Here is a 17,148-nt window from a genome sequence, read left to right as displayed (position 1 = left end):
TGTTATTTGAAAACTCTTTATCGTTACTACAAAGCCAAAGAGCTTAAAGAAGAGAGTGTAATAATAAAAACTTGCATAGTTCTTGGTTAGGGGTAACAAATATGCGTAACCAGTTTCCTCACTTAAAGAAGCACAAAAAAAGTACAGTTCTTCTTAAAACAATAAATAAAGAAAGCTCTTAATGCAGAATCAATGCTATATAAAAATTTAAATAAAAAAACACATTTTCCATCCAATTGCGATAGGGTTCGATTATTTGCCCAATTCAAAAGATTTTACACAGCCCATACTTATCCACAATATTACTGAACTATTTCTTATTGCCAGCTTTATAATACGAGGATGCCTTTAAAGCGCTCGCATGCCAAGTCTTCATATCCTGAGATTCTGAGTCGCGTTCTAGTGAAGCCACTGACACAGCATGGGACTTGTAAGATCAAACAACTCTCTGCTCGTTTTCCAATTGATACTTTATAGTTTCAGAAAGTCTGGGGACTTCACACCATTCAAATTTCGAACTCGTAGCTGTGTTTACCGGTCCTTCGACGATCGGCACACACACGGAAAAGCTAGATTTACCATTTAACCCCCATTTTAAAAGCTGTAAGGATCTTTTAGAGAAGGGTAGTATTGAGCACTTTCTCTGTAAATGTCCAGGCTTGGCAGCTAAACTATTAAGGTCACTCGGTGCTCCATTCTTCGACAGCCTGGGTCAGTGCGCCAACCTAAATCTCATCAATTTTCTCCATTACATCAAAAGCTCTGGCTGGCTGTAGACATCTGCCTGTTGGAAGTTTCACAGCTACAAGTTTGGAAATTGAGTGGAGTGGAACCTCAGGACTTTCTGAGTCCTCCGTATGGTCTACTGGGGCCGGAGGGTTTTCGAAATAGCACATGAAGAAATGGAGCACCATCTTTTCTGCGCTTTCCCTAGAAATAAGTTATGTTATTTCCCCTCAACAACAGTCAGGGGGATGCCGATGACCGGTTAGGAGGTCTCTGAGGCCAATTCTGTCCACTTTCTGGCAAGCTTATCAGTAATTTCGTTTCTCTCTATGTTCCTATGTTCAGCCACCCAGATCAGAGAAATGTTAACTGCACACCTGAGATATTCAATCTCCTCCTTACAGAAGTTGACTAATTTGGCATTAGTTAACTTTTGTATACATAGGTAGTTTTTTTATAACCAAGAAAAAGTGGAGTCAATTAAGTATTTTATATAAACAGCCTTAAAGGGTGAATGCTTCAACTTGCTATCAATTTATTTTCAAAACGAAGGTAAACGAAGATTACTGACATGGCTATTTAGAGTATTTTGCTATAAAATGTATTCTAAAAAAAATTTCTGGCTTGAAAATATGAATTTATGGTCAGGTTAAAAGCCTATCTCCACCTTCGGTTTAACAGCAGCTAAGACCTCAGCGAACCTTCAGAAATATCAAGAATTGCTACTGCAATAGAGGCTGGTCGTTTATTTTTGTTTGCATTTGATTTTTATTGACTATGGGTGGCTAACAGAGTGGCTCGTATATTTATACAAATTTAATCATCCTATTGGGAGACTTATACTTTTTGTAAATGGCGTCGTACGCAAAAAATGGCAAAAAATATTTGACACTGGCGAACCAGGCAGCTGCAGTAAACAAGCAGACAAGCGAAGGAGCGCGTAAAGATCAAATAGAGATTTCTTCCTTTTTTATTTAGTAAAAATTTATTCAAAAACGAAAATTAGCTTATGCGAAGAGTGCCGTCTGCTAATTTCATATTTTCTGTTTTGATTTTTTAAATTTCTTATTGTCACATCGTCGTTCAAAGTACGAAAATCGCGTAACTGACTTGTATGCCAAAATTAGTTTATTACAAAAAAAAAAATAAAAAATAAAAAAAATAAAAATATATTTATAAAAAAATAAACGAAAAAATAAGTATCGATAAAAAAATTCTCTCACACAAAACATGGTTAATTATTCCTTATCAGTTGGCTGGCGCCTAAAAGTGTTTCGTAATAAATGTTTACAGTGGCATTCCTGTGCAATACGCATACCACTGTTAGCATAACATTTTATGTTAGCAAGGTTGCTTCACTTTGTTTCTGAAAGAGAGCTCACAAGCTCTGACAAAACATCAACTGCTTTGTAATTTGAGCATTTAACTATTAAATACAGTTTTCTGCAGCTCTCTGGGAATATGTAGTATATTTTTGAATTTCTCTTTGAATTTTTGCAAGTAAGTAAAGTTATGTTAATTATGTAACATACATTATGTTAAGACCTAAAAGTGTGTTCATCAATACATTTGTATGTATGTATTGCACATGTGCCCCTTCTAAACATTTAAACGCATTCCATGGACTAGCAACGTTCTTGTCAGTAGTTTTTCGTTAACGTTTGTCAACACTGAGACACGGCAATGCTAACATTGGTCACTAGTATTAACGAGTATTGAACGACAACAACAATTCAAAAATTCACACATACGAGATACGAAGTGTCCTGATGCGGCTGCAGCTGGTACCATTCCGCTTCATCGTCGAGCACATGATGCGCCAAATCAATGACCACTTCGCCGATAAAGTCATTAGCACCGTAGCGCACATAATCCCACAGGGTCACCTAATATAGCGAAAGCAGTTAAAAAAAATATAAAAAAAAAAAACGTAAATATATTTGAAGAATTTATGAAATTTCGTATTTTCAATTTCGAAATTCAGCTTCGTTCTATTTACATACTTCGAGTAAACGGCCGGTGAGATCGGAACGTCGTAGCGCCGAGTAAACGAACGTTTGGCCCCAGCGCGGTTCGCAAGTATTCGCTAAGGTTTTGGTGCGTCTTTTCGATTTTGTACCCCGATCGGGTAGAAGGAACACCTAATTGTGCGACAGGGAAAATTAATATTCGATTAAAGCTTGCAAAAACAAATTTTTTCTAAATTGCATATTTTGCATTTGTTTGTTTTTCTTCTCTCGCCCTTTGTAGCACTTTTGACTCACTTTTGCATAAGGATTGCGTGCGGCGCCGGTTTGTCGCAATGTTAGCCCCGTCGCACAGACGAGCGTCACTATCAGCTGCAGGGTGTTCTGATCGTAGCCGAGTTTCATCTGTAGCCGACCCTCGACAGCCATGGGCAATGCATGCGCCATACCCACAGTGGGCAAGTGATGTGCGGCGGCATGTGGATGCGTGTGCGGTGGCGGTGGTAGCTGGTGACAGTGATGATGGTGGCCCGCCGTCGTTGTGGCTTGTGTACCGGCTGCTGTTGCACTGGCTGTGTTCGCGGCGTTCGCTCCAAGCCGTTGGTGCTGCTTATTATGCTGCTGGTGCTGCTGCTGTTGCTGCTGCTGTTGCTGCTTCTGTTGCTGATGCTGTGAATGCTGTTGATACGTACCGGCGCCGCCGCTGTAGCCACGTTGTTGCACATTCGTCTGCCGCAAGGTGTGCGCGCCGCCGCCAGTGGCGTGTAGATCGGGCGAACCGGGCGATGTGATTAGAACACTCGGCTTGTCGCGATGGATATCGATAGCATCGGAAGCAGTGGACGCTGTGTGGGGAGAAGGGAAAAAGTTTGAAAAAAATACATTAAATTAGACTCGTGCACACAGTAGGCTAGGTTAGGCATAACGGAGCTTTGACTAATAAGCTATTTGTTGTGCTTTTTTTTGCAATTTTATGCTTCAAGAGCTCAGTCACTAATCTATAATTAGTTGTTTTTAAGCTGCAAACGCGCTCAAGTACCAGTTTGTTTAAGATTTTCAGTGTAAGGCGGCTACGGCTCACGGGGTGATAAATGAGTCATTTATTCATTTTAACGGCTGATGTGTTTACTATTTATGTTATGCAAATAAACTAATGAATTTACCGCTATTTTTGAATTATACACTTCTCTAAATGTTAGCTACAAATGGACTCAAATATGCTAAGCATTTATTGGTGCTTGTGTGTGTTGTGTACTTTTCGATTGTATGCATGTGTGTGTGTGTGCTTAACTATGATTCTTTTTGGGTTGTGCGGTGTACCTTTTCGTGAAAAATAGCGTCCGCCGCTGCTGACCACAGCACTGTTGGCAATAGTGCTTGTGAGAGTTGGGTTGTGCAAGGCGGCGCCCTGTTGCTGATGGCCTCCTCCTCTGCGTACCGCATTGCTACCGACAGCGTTGGTGGCCAAGGGGCGTGAAACGACCAATTCGACTTGTGCGTCCAAGCGACTTTCGTCGATTATCTGATAAACCTCGTCGGCGCACTTATTTCGCAGCACTCGACCGTTCCACTCGATGATTTCGTCGCCTGATGCAAATGAAATACAAATGGGATGTGAGAGAGATGCGCGTGTAAAAGAAACGGATATTTAGAGATAGAAAGATAAAGTTGTGGAGGTGCGTGAATGAATCAGATAGCAAATAAATAAAATGAATGAAGTGTAAACAAAGAATTAATTTCAAAAGTAATGAAAATCCCCATCTTCTAAGATTGCTTAAATTAAGGAAACTTTTAGTAAGAAAAAATTAAAACTCGCGTAATGTACCCTAGCATTTGCCAGTGCTTTTTACGGCTATAAAATCGCTTACAAAATCAATAAATGCTGGAATCCTGTAAGCTGCTGGCATACAGAAATATATAGGGTTATTCAATAGGTGCGCTTCAACTTTTTTCCGATAGGGACGACGCAATATTTTTTATTTTTCGCTTGTCATTTGTAAACTTCATTAGTATACATTTCATCATGGAACGCTACACACTTGAGCAACGATTGCAAATCGTGCAAATTTTTTATGAAAGTAACCGTTCTGTTGCTGCTACTTTAAGAGCATTACGGCCATTTTACGGTCCATTTAACAAGCCGTCCCGTTTTGGGGTTATGTGAAGTCATTGGTCTACAGTAACAAGCCGGCGACGATTTGTGAGCTCAGAGCCAATATTGAACGCGAAATTGCTGGAATTTCGGCCGATTTATGCAAAAGAGTGGTCGAAAATTGGGTTCAACGATTGGACTTCGTAAAACGTGTACGCGGTGGCCATGCAAAAGGAATCGAATTTCATACTTAACTCGATAATAAAAAAAAAATTAGTTAAAAAAGTCAAACCGTTTGTGTTTTATTCAAAAAAGTTCAAAAGTTGAAGCGCTCTTACTGAAAACCCTATATTAAAGGTATGACATTTTTCTGTTTATTTTCTGCTTGTCTGTGTCGATATTTTTGTGTCGCTAATTTTTTAATATTTTCTTAAAGCCCCTCAGTACTCGAAAACTGTTTGGCAGAATATTATCCGCAAAATGCAAGAACTGATTTGTGCTTCTTAAAATGGCCCATAGTTCAAGCAATTCTTGTGGTTACAGATTCATATCCCTCATTCACTTCATTGCTATGCTATGTTATATTATGTTATACAGTGCTATGTTATTTTGCATTATATTAAGTTATGTTTTATTATTTTATGTAAAGTTATGTTTTGTTATGCTATGTTATGCTAAGTTGTGTTAGTAATGATTATTTTAAGCTACTCTTTTATTTTTTTCACTTTCCTTTACTTTATTTCATTTAATTCAATCTAAGCTGTGCTGTGTTACGCTATGTCAAGTTTTGTTATGTTATATTATGTTTTGTTAAGTAGTGTTATGCTTTGTTTTGTTATATTATGTTATGCTAAGTTTTATTTTGTTGTTATGCCATGTTATCTAGTGTTTATTATAAATTGAGTGTTTATTGTTAAATTACTTAATTTAAGCTATGTTATGTTCTGTTATGTCACTTTATGCTTTGCTAAATAGTGTTATGTTATATTATACCATGCTATGCTATTTTCCAGGTCTTAATACTATATTATACACAGTTGTGTTAGTTATATTATATTATGTATTGTTAATCATCTTACGTTATGTTATTACATGTTATGTAATACCTATTTTAAGCAATTTTGTTTTATTTCACTTTCTATTATGGTATTTTATTTTATTTTATTAATTTTTTTTTTAATTTAAGCTGTGTTATGTTATGATTAGTTTAAGGTATTTTACATTATTTCCTTTTTTTGTTTATTTTATTTTATTTTATTTCCTTTTTTTATTTTATTTTATTCTATTTTATTTTATTTTTATTTTATTTTTTATTTTATTTTATTTCCTTTTTTTATTTTATTTTATTTTATTTTTATTTTATTTTTTATTTTATTTTATTTTTTTAACTTAGTTTATTTAAATTTTATTTTTGAGCTTAATCCATCTCGGCTATTGCCGGAGATTACACATCCCGTATACAATTTTCAAGGGTTTGTGCTCTGGTGGAGCGTAGTTCAAGTTCTACGCCCATGCGATTACTATTGCTTAAATATTTAAAAATCTACGAACTATTGCACATGTGTCCAATATGGTGGACTTCTGCATGTCTTCTAACAGGTGTTGGCAGTCATACTTCTTCAAGTTTTTTATTAAATGCTTAGGCACTAATCCAGTGGAAGATATAATTATTGGTATTATGTTCACTTCCCCCGCTTTGTACATCCGTTTAAGTTCTATGGCGAAAGCTGCATACTTCGATATTTTGGTGGAGTATGTGCTTTGGGTGTTACGATTAAGAGGCACCGCTGTATCAATTACTTCGATTGTTTTACTTATCTTGTCGAACAAGATGATGTCAGGTTTGTTGGCAGCCGCGGTTTGATCTGTGGAAATAAATCTGTCCCAGTACAGTTTAAAATTTGCATTTTCCAATATTGCCTTTGGTTCATATTTAAAATACAAGGCTTCTTCTTGTAAGATACCGTGTTTTATCACAAGTTGTTGGTGGAGGATCTTTGCTATATTGTTATGTCTCACTACATATTCACGGGGAGGGCAAGTACGCTACATCCAGCAATTATATGGTCGATTGTTTCACCGTAAATGCCGCATCTTCGGCACCTATCTTCTATTGCCTCGCCATGTATCGACCTTCGGAAATTTCTTGTTGGAATAACTCGGTCTTGGATAGCGATTGCGAAACCTTCTTATTTTATTTTATTTTAATTCATTATTATTATTTTTTAAAGTTGTGTTATGTTATGTTATGTTTATTTTAAACTATTTTATTTCCACTTTTTTAGTTTATTTCATTTTATGTAATTTCATTTTACTTTATTCTTTTTTAATTCATTTTTTTCGTTTTATTTAATTTTTTTTAAGCTGTGTTATATTATATTATGCCACATTATGTAATACTTATTTTAAGCTATTTCCTTATTTCAATTTCGTTTATATTATTTATCTTTACTTTTTGGTTTCCCACATCCTTTTCTGAAACATAAATGCACCTCCCTAGTCTCTGCAAATATCTGTGCTAAAACCAAAATAGTAAGATGCAATTGCCCACCTCTTTATTTAATGTGAATGAGTATAAGAAATCAAAGTTTTGTGCTTTAGGAAGTAACTAGTTTCGCTTGTGGTGCTTGCTAGCTTTGTTTACCTGGTCGTATATGTCCTTCAACATCCGCTATCGAACCGCGTTTAACTTTTTCCACGATCGCACCACAACCGATGATCTCACTATTTCCACTGGCGTCCGCTGTTGCCGATGGAGACGTTGTAAATTGCTGACCGCCTATGACTTTTAAGCCAAGAATATCCTCACCATCGTAATACTTTCGTAATATCATGTGACCAATCATGCGAGTATTATCCGCGGATATTTGCCAATTCACCGGTTGCTAAGTAGTTATGTAATTTTCAAAATTTTGTTGTTTGTCCATCGTTACGATATAATTTAAGTATTAACGGTGGATACGCAATGTGTTTACAGTGGAGGAATGGTGTTTCACGCAGTCGTATTGGTTATGGTAATTGCAGTGGAGGGCCGATTAGATTTTTCAGAATTTCGTTATTTTGTCGTTTGGATAGGGGAAGGTAGCGGAGATGGATGTTGCATAAAACATGGTAAATGGAAAATGAATGAATTTGTTTTAAGATTTGTCAACTGTAATTGGAAATTTTCTCTCCTTCAATTTGATAGTATGAATGTATATGAAATAATTATTGGAATCAAACATGAAGTTTGTTTCTTGCGTTAAACTTAAAGACAATACGTTAGATTGGCGTAGGCAGTTGGTTTATCTGCGTTACATATGTATGTATATGTCTGTATATATACATATGAATAAATTTCGGGTTAATTATGTTACAAATAGAGATACAAAAAATTGCGTGAGCTTATGAATTTAACAGAATCGCTTAAACTATTCAATACGTATGAATGTAGTACATTCGCTGTGTAAATTTTCATACATAAATACATACAAGTTTGCAAATGTATTAGTACATTTGATGATAAGCATAGATTTTAACTACAAAATGGAAATGTATTTTCAGTGTACATTTCTCTAATACAATAAAGGTTTTCTTAGTAACAATTATTTTACAAACTTCATTTCATTTCATTACTACATAATACAAATCCATGAGAACACACACACATATAGAAATAGGCGTCATTGTCAAGCTTTAATATTCATCTTAAATATAGAGCAAATTATTGCATATTTTTATTCTGAAACATTTCAAAGATATTTCGTTTTTGTTTTTTTTTTGTTTTTTTTTTTGCATGCGAGAGGTGAGAAAGTTGTAACATTCAAAATGAAAAATACAATAGAAGTATGCAGGGCACATACAAACAAGATTACAATAAATATGCTGTTATGAGAGAGGACATATGCATGTGTGGACATCACAAGAGACACAATAACGATGTTATAGCTATGCAGATGGGTTCGTACGAATTAGTGTGAGAGCGTGAGCGTGGATGTGTAAGTCGGCTGATGAATTAATAGCGAAAGGTTTTAGATTGTTTTAAGTTCTGGCGAGTATTTAAGTTGCGGAGATTAGAAATCCACTCGAATGTGGGAAGAAATGTAGCAAAAAAAATGTAAAAATCAACAAAAACAGGTAAATGAAGTATATTTTTATTTCAATGAACCCGAAATAAGTTAGACAATGGTTTAATGTCACTAGTTTAATTTTATTTTGCAAATAGTTTTTAACAAAATTGATTCGCCACATTAACTTCTCACTAAGTCTAAGTACTGAAATCTTAGAAAAATATTGAAACTGAAATGAGCATTTCCAAGTGCCGGTTCTGAAACCTGTTAATCCATGTATGCATGGATCTAATTATTTCTTCTTCTTTCTTAACAAGACAGTTCCGGGTGGTCCACTGCTTATCTAACTATTTGTATATACGACATATGACACATGTGTACAAGTATATGTTTACCTACATCAATTTGTACAAAATTCCATAGGGAGCTAGCGGCTACAAAATCATTTCAAGGAAACGTTCTTAAAAGCCAGAAATTATAAATTCAGGAACACTAGTTTTAAAATTAACTATGTACAAAAATAGCACAGGACAATGCAAAATAAAGTGCAGATGGCCTGTCAACATGACTTTGTAAAATCTTTGTACCTACACACTTTGTTATTGTGTTGCCTTGGTAATTTGCTATGATGGGCGTTTAATTTTTAATTATCAATGGTATATGCATGAAAATGGAATGACTTCCTTTTATGCTTTCAGAGCGCATGGAGGGGCCAATAGTGAGTAAATGCAGAGTGAAGCCAATTATACATGCAGCGAAAGTGAGTGAAAGGCTATAATCAGCGCTTATGTGAGTGTTAGACGACTCTGCGAAAGTATTGCAGTGAAGAAAACATCTCATGTAGCTTGAGCCCACCAGGTAGGGCATACAGTTGAGCCTATGAGAGGTTTAGCATTAAGTATTTTATGAACCCAATGCAAACATAAATGAAATGAATGAAATTCATGGTGTTTATTTTTATTTACAATACTATTGCTCCAAGGCGCAGGCGAACCTAACAGGCGGACAAACATAAAGGCAGGCGTTCTGTATTTATATGCAATACATCACAAGTCTGTTGAGAATTGCAGGGAAGTATGGTATGAATGAAAAAGAAAGAATACATTGATTACAGAGTACAAGATTCCATAACTTAAAGGACGGAAACCCCTCTATAGCCATACACGAGTTCCGATCACTCAGTGATCGGTGACCGCTTTGAAAATTGAGAGGCGTGGAATTCCCAGCACTTTAAGCATCCTGCTTCTGTCGTGCAGAGGCCAATGTGTTTTTGAGTTAGCACACGATAAGATAGATCTACATCTGTCTTGCGCTTTTTTAATAAAGAAATTGTGCAGTTTCCCATTAACAACGGTCAAGGGGACACCGATGTCTGAGATGGGACAACTAAAACCAGTTCTGGCGAGCCTTTTCTGGCAAGCTCATCGGCAATTTCATTTCATTCCCAAGTTATTATTAAGAGAAATTTGCACTGATCCGAAATAAATTAGCTATACCGATTCCTATAATTTATTTATATTATTTCTTTTCAAATGAGTTTTCTTTGAGTCGCTCGAATGAAAAACATCGACGCGAACTTACCCGGAATTGAAAAAACTAACACTAAAAAAGTATGAATTGAATTTGAAACTGAAACGGATGAAAGCAAGCCTGATCAGTACATATATGTATGTTTATATGTACATATTTTTAAACTGATTTTCAGCCTGAATTGTAAAGAATAATTCAGAAAAGGTAAAAGAGATCTGGGTGTGGAGGACTTGCTAAGTTACGGTAGTACTTTAAGCTGTAATAATATAAGCTCCTATTGACTTTAAGTGGTCAGTGTGTAATTCTAGTTTTTAATTATATTTTAGACTTGAGAGGAACGATATAACCAAAAGCATATCAAATTCATTTCCTTGGCGCATTGATTCTTTTAATTTTAACGGTTAGGATCTAATTTAGCTGTTAGGTTAGACAATCTGTTCTCTTTTTAAGAGTTCATTCAGTGGCTGCAAAGGATCAGTGTAATGCACAGTAGAAGATTTTCCTAGACTTTCACCGATCTTCATCGACTAAACTGGTCAAGTCATCCGAGAAATAGCGCTTCACAAAAGCACATTCTTCAAAGGGTCGGCTTTCAGACAATAAGTGTTAAATAAGTTTTACCTCTTCCTTATCTCAACCTGGGGACGAGGTAGCTACTAAGCTTTGATAGCCGGAAAGTTCGTCGTTAGCTACTGTTTTTCTTTAAAGTGGACTTACTATAGAGTTGATTAAAATTATATTAATTATTATTTATTGAAGGGGCTTTATTTTAGCGTGATTCCATGTCAAGTGATCCAAGTATTTTGGGCTCTTAAATTTTTCTGAATTGAAATTCAGAACGGAGGTATACAGAACATTTTTCAAAAAACAACCTGCTTTTTGTAAAACTTTTGTGGAACATTTTCTTTTACCCCATTTGTGCAAAGCACTTTATTTTATTATTGGAGGAAATTATGGAGTTTTTTAAAGTTATAAATTTTTTCCGAGGATAAATTGCACTTTTCCAAACAATCTGTTTCTTTGGTAAAAAAATTGTTAAAAATATTTTTTTTGTTCTCAAAATACGCAAATCGTGAACAAATGTTGAAAAAATATGAATCATTTTGAGAGGCTTTCAATGTTCAAAATTTTGGTATGGAGTTTTTAAAGTTATAAATTTTTTTTCGAGGTTGAATTATACTTTTCAAAGCAATCTTGTTTTTTGGTTAAATTTTTTTTTTAAACATTTTTTCCCCCATTTGTGAAAAAAATCTTTATTTTTTCGTTCAAAATGTTTAGGGAAAAACTATTAAAGAAAAGTTATTTGAAGGTTTGTGTATATTCTTAATATATACAAATTTTGACTAAATTAAAAAAAAATTATTTAATAATTTTGGTATTCTTTCAATGCTAAAAATTTTAGTGTGAAGTTTCTTAAAGTTATTAATGTTTTTCCAGCATAAAGTACACTTTTCAGAAAAAGCTATATTTTTTTTGTTAAAAATTTTTGGGGACATTTTTTTATTGTAATATGTGAAGAACATACCCACCCATACTTATATATTATTTTTTCATTAATAGTGGAAACTATGCACTGTAATCCCTGAAAGTTTTATCGCGGAATTCCATTAACTTTTTGATTATATTCAAATATGTGCGCACGTACAGCGAGCCACTGAAAAATATCGGACATAGTGATGACATATGTAGTCAGATCCTCTGCTAATTTTAAGCCTCGTACTCATGCTATGTTAGCCAAAAACATAATGTTAATTTAACAGAACTAAAACTTTGAAGTGTACATATACGTATGTAGTTGAATGTAACGTTAGAATAAGTTACAATATAATAACATAATCATTGTTCATTTGTTTATTATGTTAAGAAATAAAGTGAGTTCTTTGAGTAAAATCAAAGATGAAAGTTTCAATTTCGGGAACGTGAGTATATCTGGTTACTTATGTACCTAATTCGATTTGCCAGCGGCCGTAATATACGAGAACGTACGCCAGCGTTTCGCTTGAACAGTATTTTGCACTAGTTCGCTGTACGTATTTGAAAGTAAATTGAAATAATAAAAGAATAATTTGCGCTATTAATGAAAAAAAAGGTCTTTTCACAAATGACTCAAATAAATTTGCCAAAAATTAAAAAAAAATTTTTTTTTCGCTATTAATGAAAAATATGAAAAAAAACATAAGTGGGAACGGATTTCGAAAACGACAAAAAAATTTTCCGCAAAAATTTTTAACAAAAAAAAAAATAAAGGTCTTTGCATAAATGACTCAAAAAAACTTTCCTAAAAATTTTGAAAAAAAAAATAATTTTTCGCTAAAGTTTTGAACAAACAAATACGTTGAGGAGCTCCATCCTAATATAAAATTTTCAATATTGAATAAAGCTCAAGTTATTCGATTTTTTTCTAATTATTACATTTTTAAACCTACAAAGAAATCATTTTTCAAAAAAATTAAGACCATGTGCCAAATATTTGGATTACTTCACAGGAAATCGCTCTATAGGACATACATAAATGCCCCCGAATGCATCTTAAACGAAGACAGAAGATGAAAGCTGTCAGATTCAGTAACGGACCGAACATATCGGGTGTTTTCTTAACTGCATGAGAATTATCGATATCGATAACTATCGTTTGACAGCTGAGAATGGTAAATTGCGGTGGCATTTCTGCACAGGAAAGTTTGGCAAGCCAGCATGAATCCTTTAAATCCAGGCCAAAGTTTATGAAGTGAGTACCGAACTTTGTGTTAAACTTTGTAAATCTTTTAACGAAATGTTTCTCGTGCCCAATTTCATGATTGGTATGGATAATGGATGAAAATGTTAAAAAAAGATGAAGCAATGAAATTCAAGGATTTAGAGATTCAAATATCGGTCAAATTGTCACTGAATTCGACGAACTGGCATCCAACATAAAATATATAAATTTGCCACATTTCGATCTTGCCTCAATTAAAATATCGCGCAACAGTGGGTTACTGTTTGTTTGGCGTGGCCGACAATAGTGACCGATTTTTTTTGGTTAGAAATGTGTCTTTATATTTTAATTTGCCGCAGCCCTACTTTAAACTTTTATGAAAGATGGATTTGTGTGTTAAATGAAAGCGTTTTTGACAGAGAAGCCAAACAAAAAGTGTGCACCACGATGTAAATCTATGCATTGAGTCGCGGGGGTGCTATTTTGAAAAATGCATATCTGTTTGAAAAAGTTCCTATTAGCTGAGAAATGCAACTTGTGGCACGTCAGAATATTCTCTGATGCTATCATAAACTTTCAGCATTACTGACTTTCAAACTGCTACTGACAGAGTATGAAACAACTTTTTGTGTGCCTAATTACCTGCTAAGGACATTCGATACTTTATAATCAATTTGTGGATCTTAAATTATGGTGATTACAAACTAAGTTTTTGCTATGGCCTTCAAAGTTAAAGTTATCGATAAAAGCGTGTGTGCTATAAATATTTTATCACATTGGTGCACTGTAACTCATCTAATTTTGGTGTAAAAAACAATTTACAAATGTGCATAGATTTAAAAGAATAAAAAACGTTTCTGAGTATATTTGATAATATTTTTGTTGTGTAAAAAGTGTGCTCCACAGATGTACGAAGGATGTAGGCATATCGTGTAAGTTCATGCAATGATGCAAATGCGTATGTGTGTATGCAAATGTATATGTATACTGAACAACATAAGTACAGCAATAACAAAACACAGGAAATAAATGATCAGCGCAGTTGAAGAAGCACGCGAAATAAATATTATATCCACTGTGTAATTCTTTTATAGTTGGTTATACATAGTAACTGTAAATATTATTAAGAAAAAAAATAAATGCTCTTCAAACAAAGGCATAAATTAACACTGCCACGACGAGAAATAATACGCAACTTTTTTAAGAACAATAGACGAGGACTTTTCGAAACAGGATTTTGGAATATTACTTCACTTAAGTGTTAGGAGGTCGAATAAAATGCTTTACAATCGAAACAAACAGAAATTAACAAATATAAATGAAAATAAAAATACATGCGCCCGTTCATGGCGCCACGTCAAGGACAGAGACAGTAAATGGCTTAAATGTTTCTGGTAAAGTTAGAAGCATTCAGTAGACGGTAGGGGCCGTGTATCAGTCCATTGGAGTCAGGCGACAATCATCAAATCAATTCACAGAGAAGTAAATCTACCTTTGGCCCTTCGCCACGATTCGAGTCTTCGCTACTCGTGAACGTACTGCTTGTATCGATGCCAGAATCCTTCGTTGCCGAATCCTGGCTACCCTGCCGTTCAGCATCCCAACGCGCCCAATCGGCAGCCGCATCCGAAATGCTTATCGTATTGGCAGTGTTTGCGTTTGCGCCCAATTTGGCGCTGGTCAGTATGGTGGCCGCACCCACGTCCACAGCCGTTGAAGGCAGAATTTGTGTTGTCACCGGTGGCAGTGGGCCGGTTATGACACTTGTGGCTGTCACCAATGGATCATCGTGCCCATCAAAGCGCACCGTTTTCTTTATTCTACGTTCCGTATAGCGTCTCGAGTCCTGTGCTGCACTTCCAGTCGTAATGGTTTCTTCCCAATATGGGTCAGCGATTAAACTGCGCTCACGTCCAAGACTACCAGTGGCAGCAGCACCAATGCGTCTTGCACTACCCTCCTCACCGCCGCGCGTACCCAGCGCGCTGCCGTAGCGATCATAAGCAGTGGCCGGCAATGGTTTATCGTCAATCACAATTTGGGGATTTATATGATGCTGCTGCTGCTGCTTCTGTTGTTGTTGATTGTGATGGTGGTGTTGGTGGTAGCTGCCGGCGCTGCTGCTGCTGCTACCACCGCCGCCAGTAGTTGTCGTAGCCGTGGCTAATGTGGGCGCACGTCGCGCCGTATACAGCGCTCCACTACTAGCGATCGTCTGGTGTCGATCGTGATTTGTGCGATTGTAGGTGTTGTGCTGCTGCACATCCAGTCGTGCGGTACGCGTTAATGGGTATCGTTCTAGGCGTTCGCGATGCAAGTCGTAGCGATCACGATCGGCAGAAGAGTACAAACGATTCGTATTGGTCAGGCGGTAGTCGTTGGCGCCGTATGAATTTGTCACACTTAAGAGATCACGCTCGTTGAGGCTGCGCTGCTGTTTCCACGGTTCACGTAGGACGCCTGTAGGATGAAAGTTTAAGTGGTTTATGGAACATTTTTATTGTTGCTGTTGCTGCTATAAAGAAGGTTGTCGTACGAAACACAGTAGGAAGATTCGGGGAAAATGGGAAGTGGTGGAGCGTAAACTGCTGTCGTAATAAATTCTCATCGGTTTGTTATCGCCTTCGCATAAGATTGATATGCTTGTTGATTCTCCAGGATTCACTAAGAAACATATTTGCTTAACATAAAAGGGCTTAACTATTCAGTAATTGAAGCCGAAAAAATAACTCATATACAGCAGAAACTATCATTTTCGATATTCTAGAAAGGTGTCGCTGCTCAATTCGAATCTTAGACTGGTTCATACAAAAACTATCGAGAGCAGTCTCAGGGAGCGTAATATGAAAAGTAGTACAAAAAAAAAAAAAGAAAATAAATAAATTTTAGCCTAAAATGTCGACCATTAACAATGTGAATTAGAATCATCAAAATTTGTCTGACAAAAATTTGTCGTACTTTAGTAAAGTTTTAGTGGAAGTAAAGTTTAATATCGTAAAAAGCTAATTCCTAAATTTCCTACGATCCCTTCTGTGCTTTCAAAATGGAACAGTTACTACTTGATTTATTTTTAATCCTTTTGAGCTCGAACTTTTTTTTGCTTTGACTTGAAAGTTTTTTCCAACTCGTAATCGCATTGGAGGCATGTTAGAGGTGTACTACCTAGCAGACCGTTACTCGGCTCTGAACGAATTCGACAGATATGCGGACGTCATTCGTTTTGTGTTTCACTAAGTTAAAGCTAAATTTTGTGAAACACAAAACGAATGACGTAGAATCGAAAGTTCCCCTCAAAATTTTCACCATACCTTACGAGCAAACCTGGTATCTTCCTTGGCATCCTTGCATTAGAGGGAGGAAGACGAAACTGCTAAAGGAGTGGTGGCATTGTGCTAAGCACTGCTTTATATGCGCGACATATTTTTCCAGATGAGAAAATTAAACTGAATAAATAAGGAAAGTGCTAAAGGTTTAATGAGGTAGATGAGTCAAGAGAAATGCATACGCCGAATTCATGAAGAGGGAACAACAGATCTTTGAGGTCACAGTACTATAGGGGAGTTTCCGACTACTTCAGGCCCAGCATTAGATGATCTGGTTCTTCTACCACCACTTGATGCTTTCATCCAAGGAGAGGCCTTGAAGGACATCTGCAGGCTGAAACACGATGGGAACCGATTCAAGAAGCGCTGTTAAAGAAGCGATGAATTTTGTTGTGGAAAACAGATGGGCAGGCAGATCTATATGTACCTACAGCGACAGCTAAGCTGCGCTCATGGCCTTAGACAGCCACCCAACCACATCATGGGTAGTTGAGTTCTGTAAATCCAGTCTGAACTATGTCGGTAGGCTTAATATCCTGATGCTAACATGTCCTCCGGGTCACGTGGGTATTGTGGCCTCTGACTCTTTAGCTAGAATGGACTCTGAGGCGAACTTCTTTGGCTCGGAGCCCGTTCTGCCACTCCCTTCTGCAGCCATAAAAGACACGGTTAACAAATGGTTTACTACAACCCACAAGCGAGCTAGGCAGGCTGAGAGAGGCTGAAGATGGACAAAACTGATGTTACCTGTCATGTCCGATCG

At 36.3% G+C, this 17,148-nt stretch overlaps 1 protein-coding gene across 13 annotated transcripts in view; it reads right to left on the bottom strand.

Annotated features, from left to right (window-relative positions):
* LOC128862721 (uncharacterized) overlaps positions 1 to 17,148 on the bottom strand; it is a 219,712-nt gene that overhangs the window by 70,742 nt on the left and 131,822 nt on the right. For 12 of the 13 annotated variants that reach the window (XR_008454542.1, XR_008454536.1, XR_008454543.1 and 9 more), the window contains exons 8-13: positions 14,555 to 15,522; positions 7,430 to 7,670; positions 4,014 to 4,280; positions 2,991 to 3,538; positions 2,730 to 2,867; positions 2,478 to 2,612 (exon numbers count right to left, since the gene is read on the bottom strand). Coding sequence is in view for 3 of the 13 variants with exons in the window: in XM_054101437.1 (XP_053957412.1) it covers positions 2,478 to 2,612; positions 2,730 to 2,867; positions 2,991 to 3,538; positions 4,014 to 4,280; positions 7,430 to 7,670; positions 14,555 to 15,522 (2,297 nt within the window). In the remaining 10 variants the exon portion in view is untranslated. The remainder of the gene's footprint in view (positions 1 to 2,477; positions 2,613 to 2,729; positions 2,868 to 2,990; positions 3,539 to 4,013; positions 4,281 to 7,429; positions 7,671 to 14,554; positions 15,523 to 17,148) is intronic. The other variant, XR_008454545.1, reaches the window with a different exon arrangement.

The sequence above is a fragment of the Anastrepha ludens genome, chromosome 2 (genome assembly GCF_028408465.1).
Source record: "Anastrepha ludens isolate Willacy chromosome 2, idAnaLude1.1, whole genome shotgun sequence".
NCBI lineage: Eukaryota > Metazoa > Arthropoda > Insecta > Diptera > Tephritidae > Anastrepha > Anastrepha ludens.
This window is presented reverse-complemented; position numbering and strand designations above follow the sequence as displayed.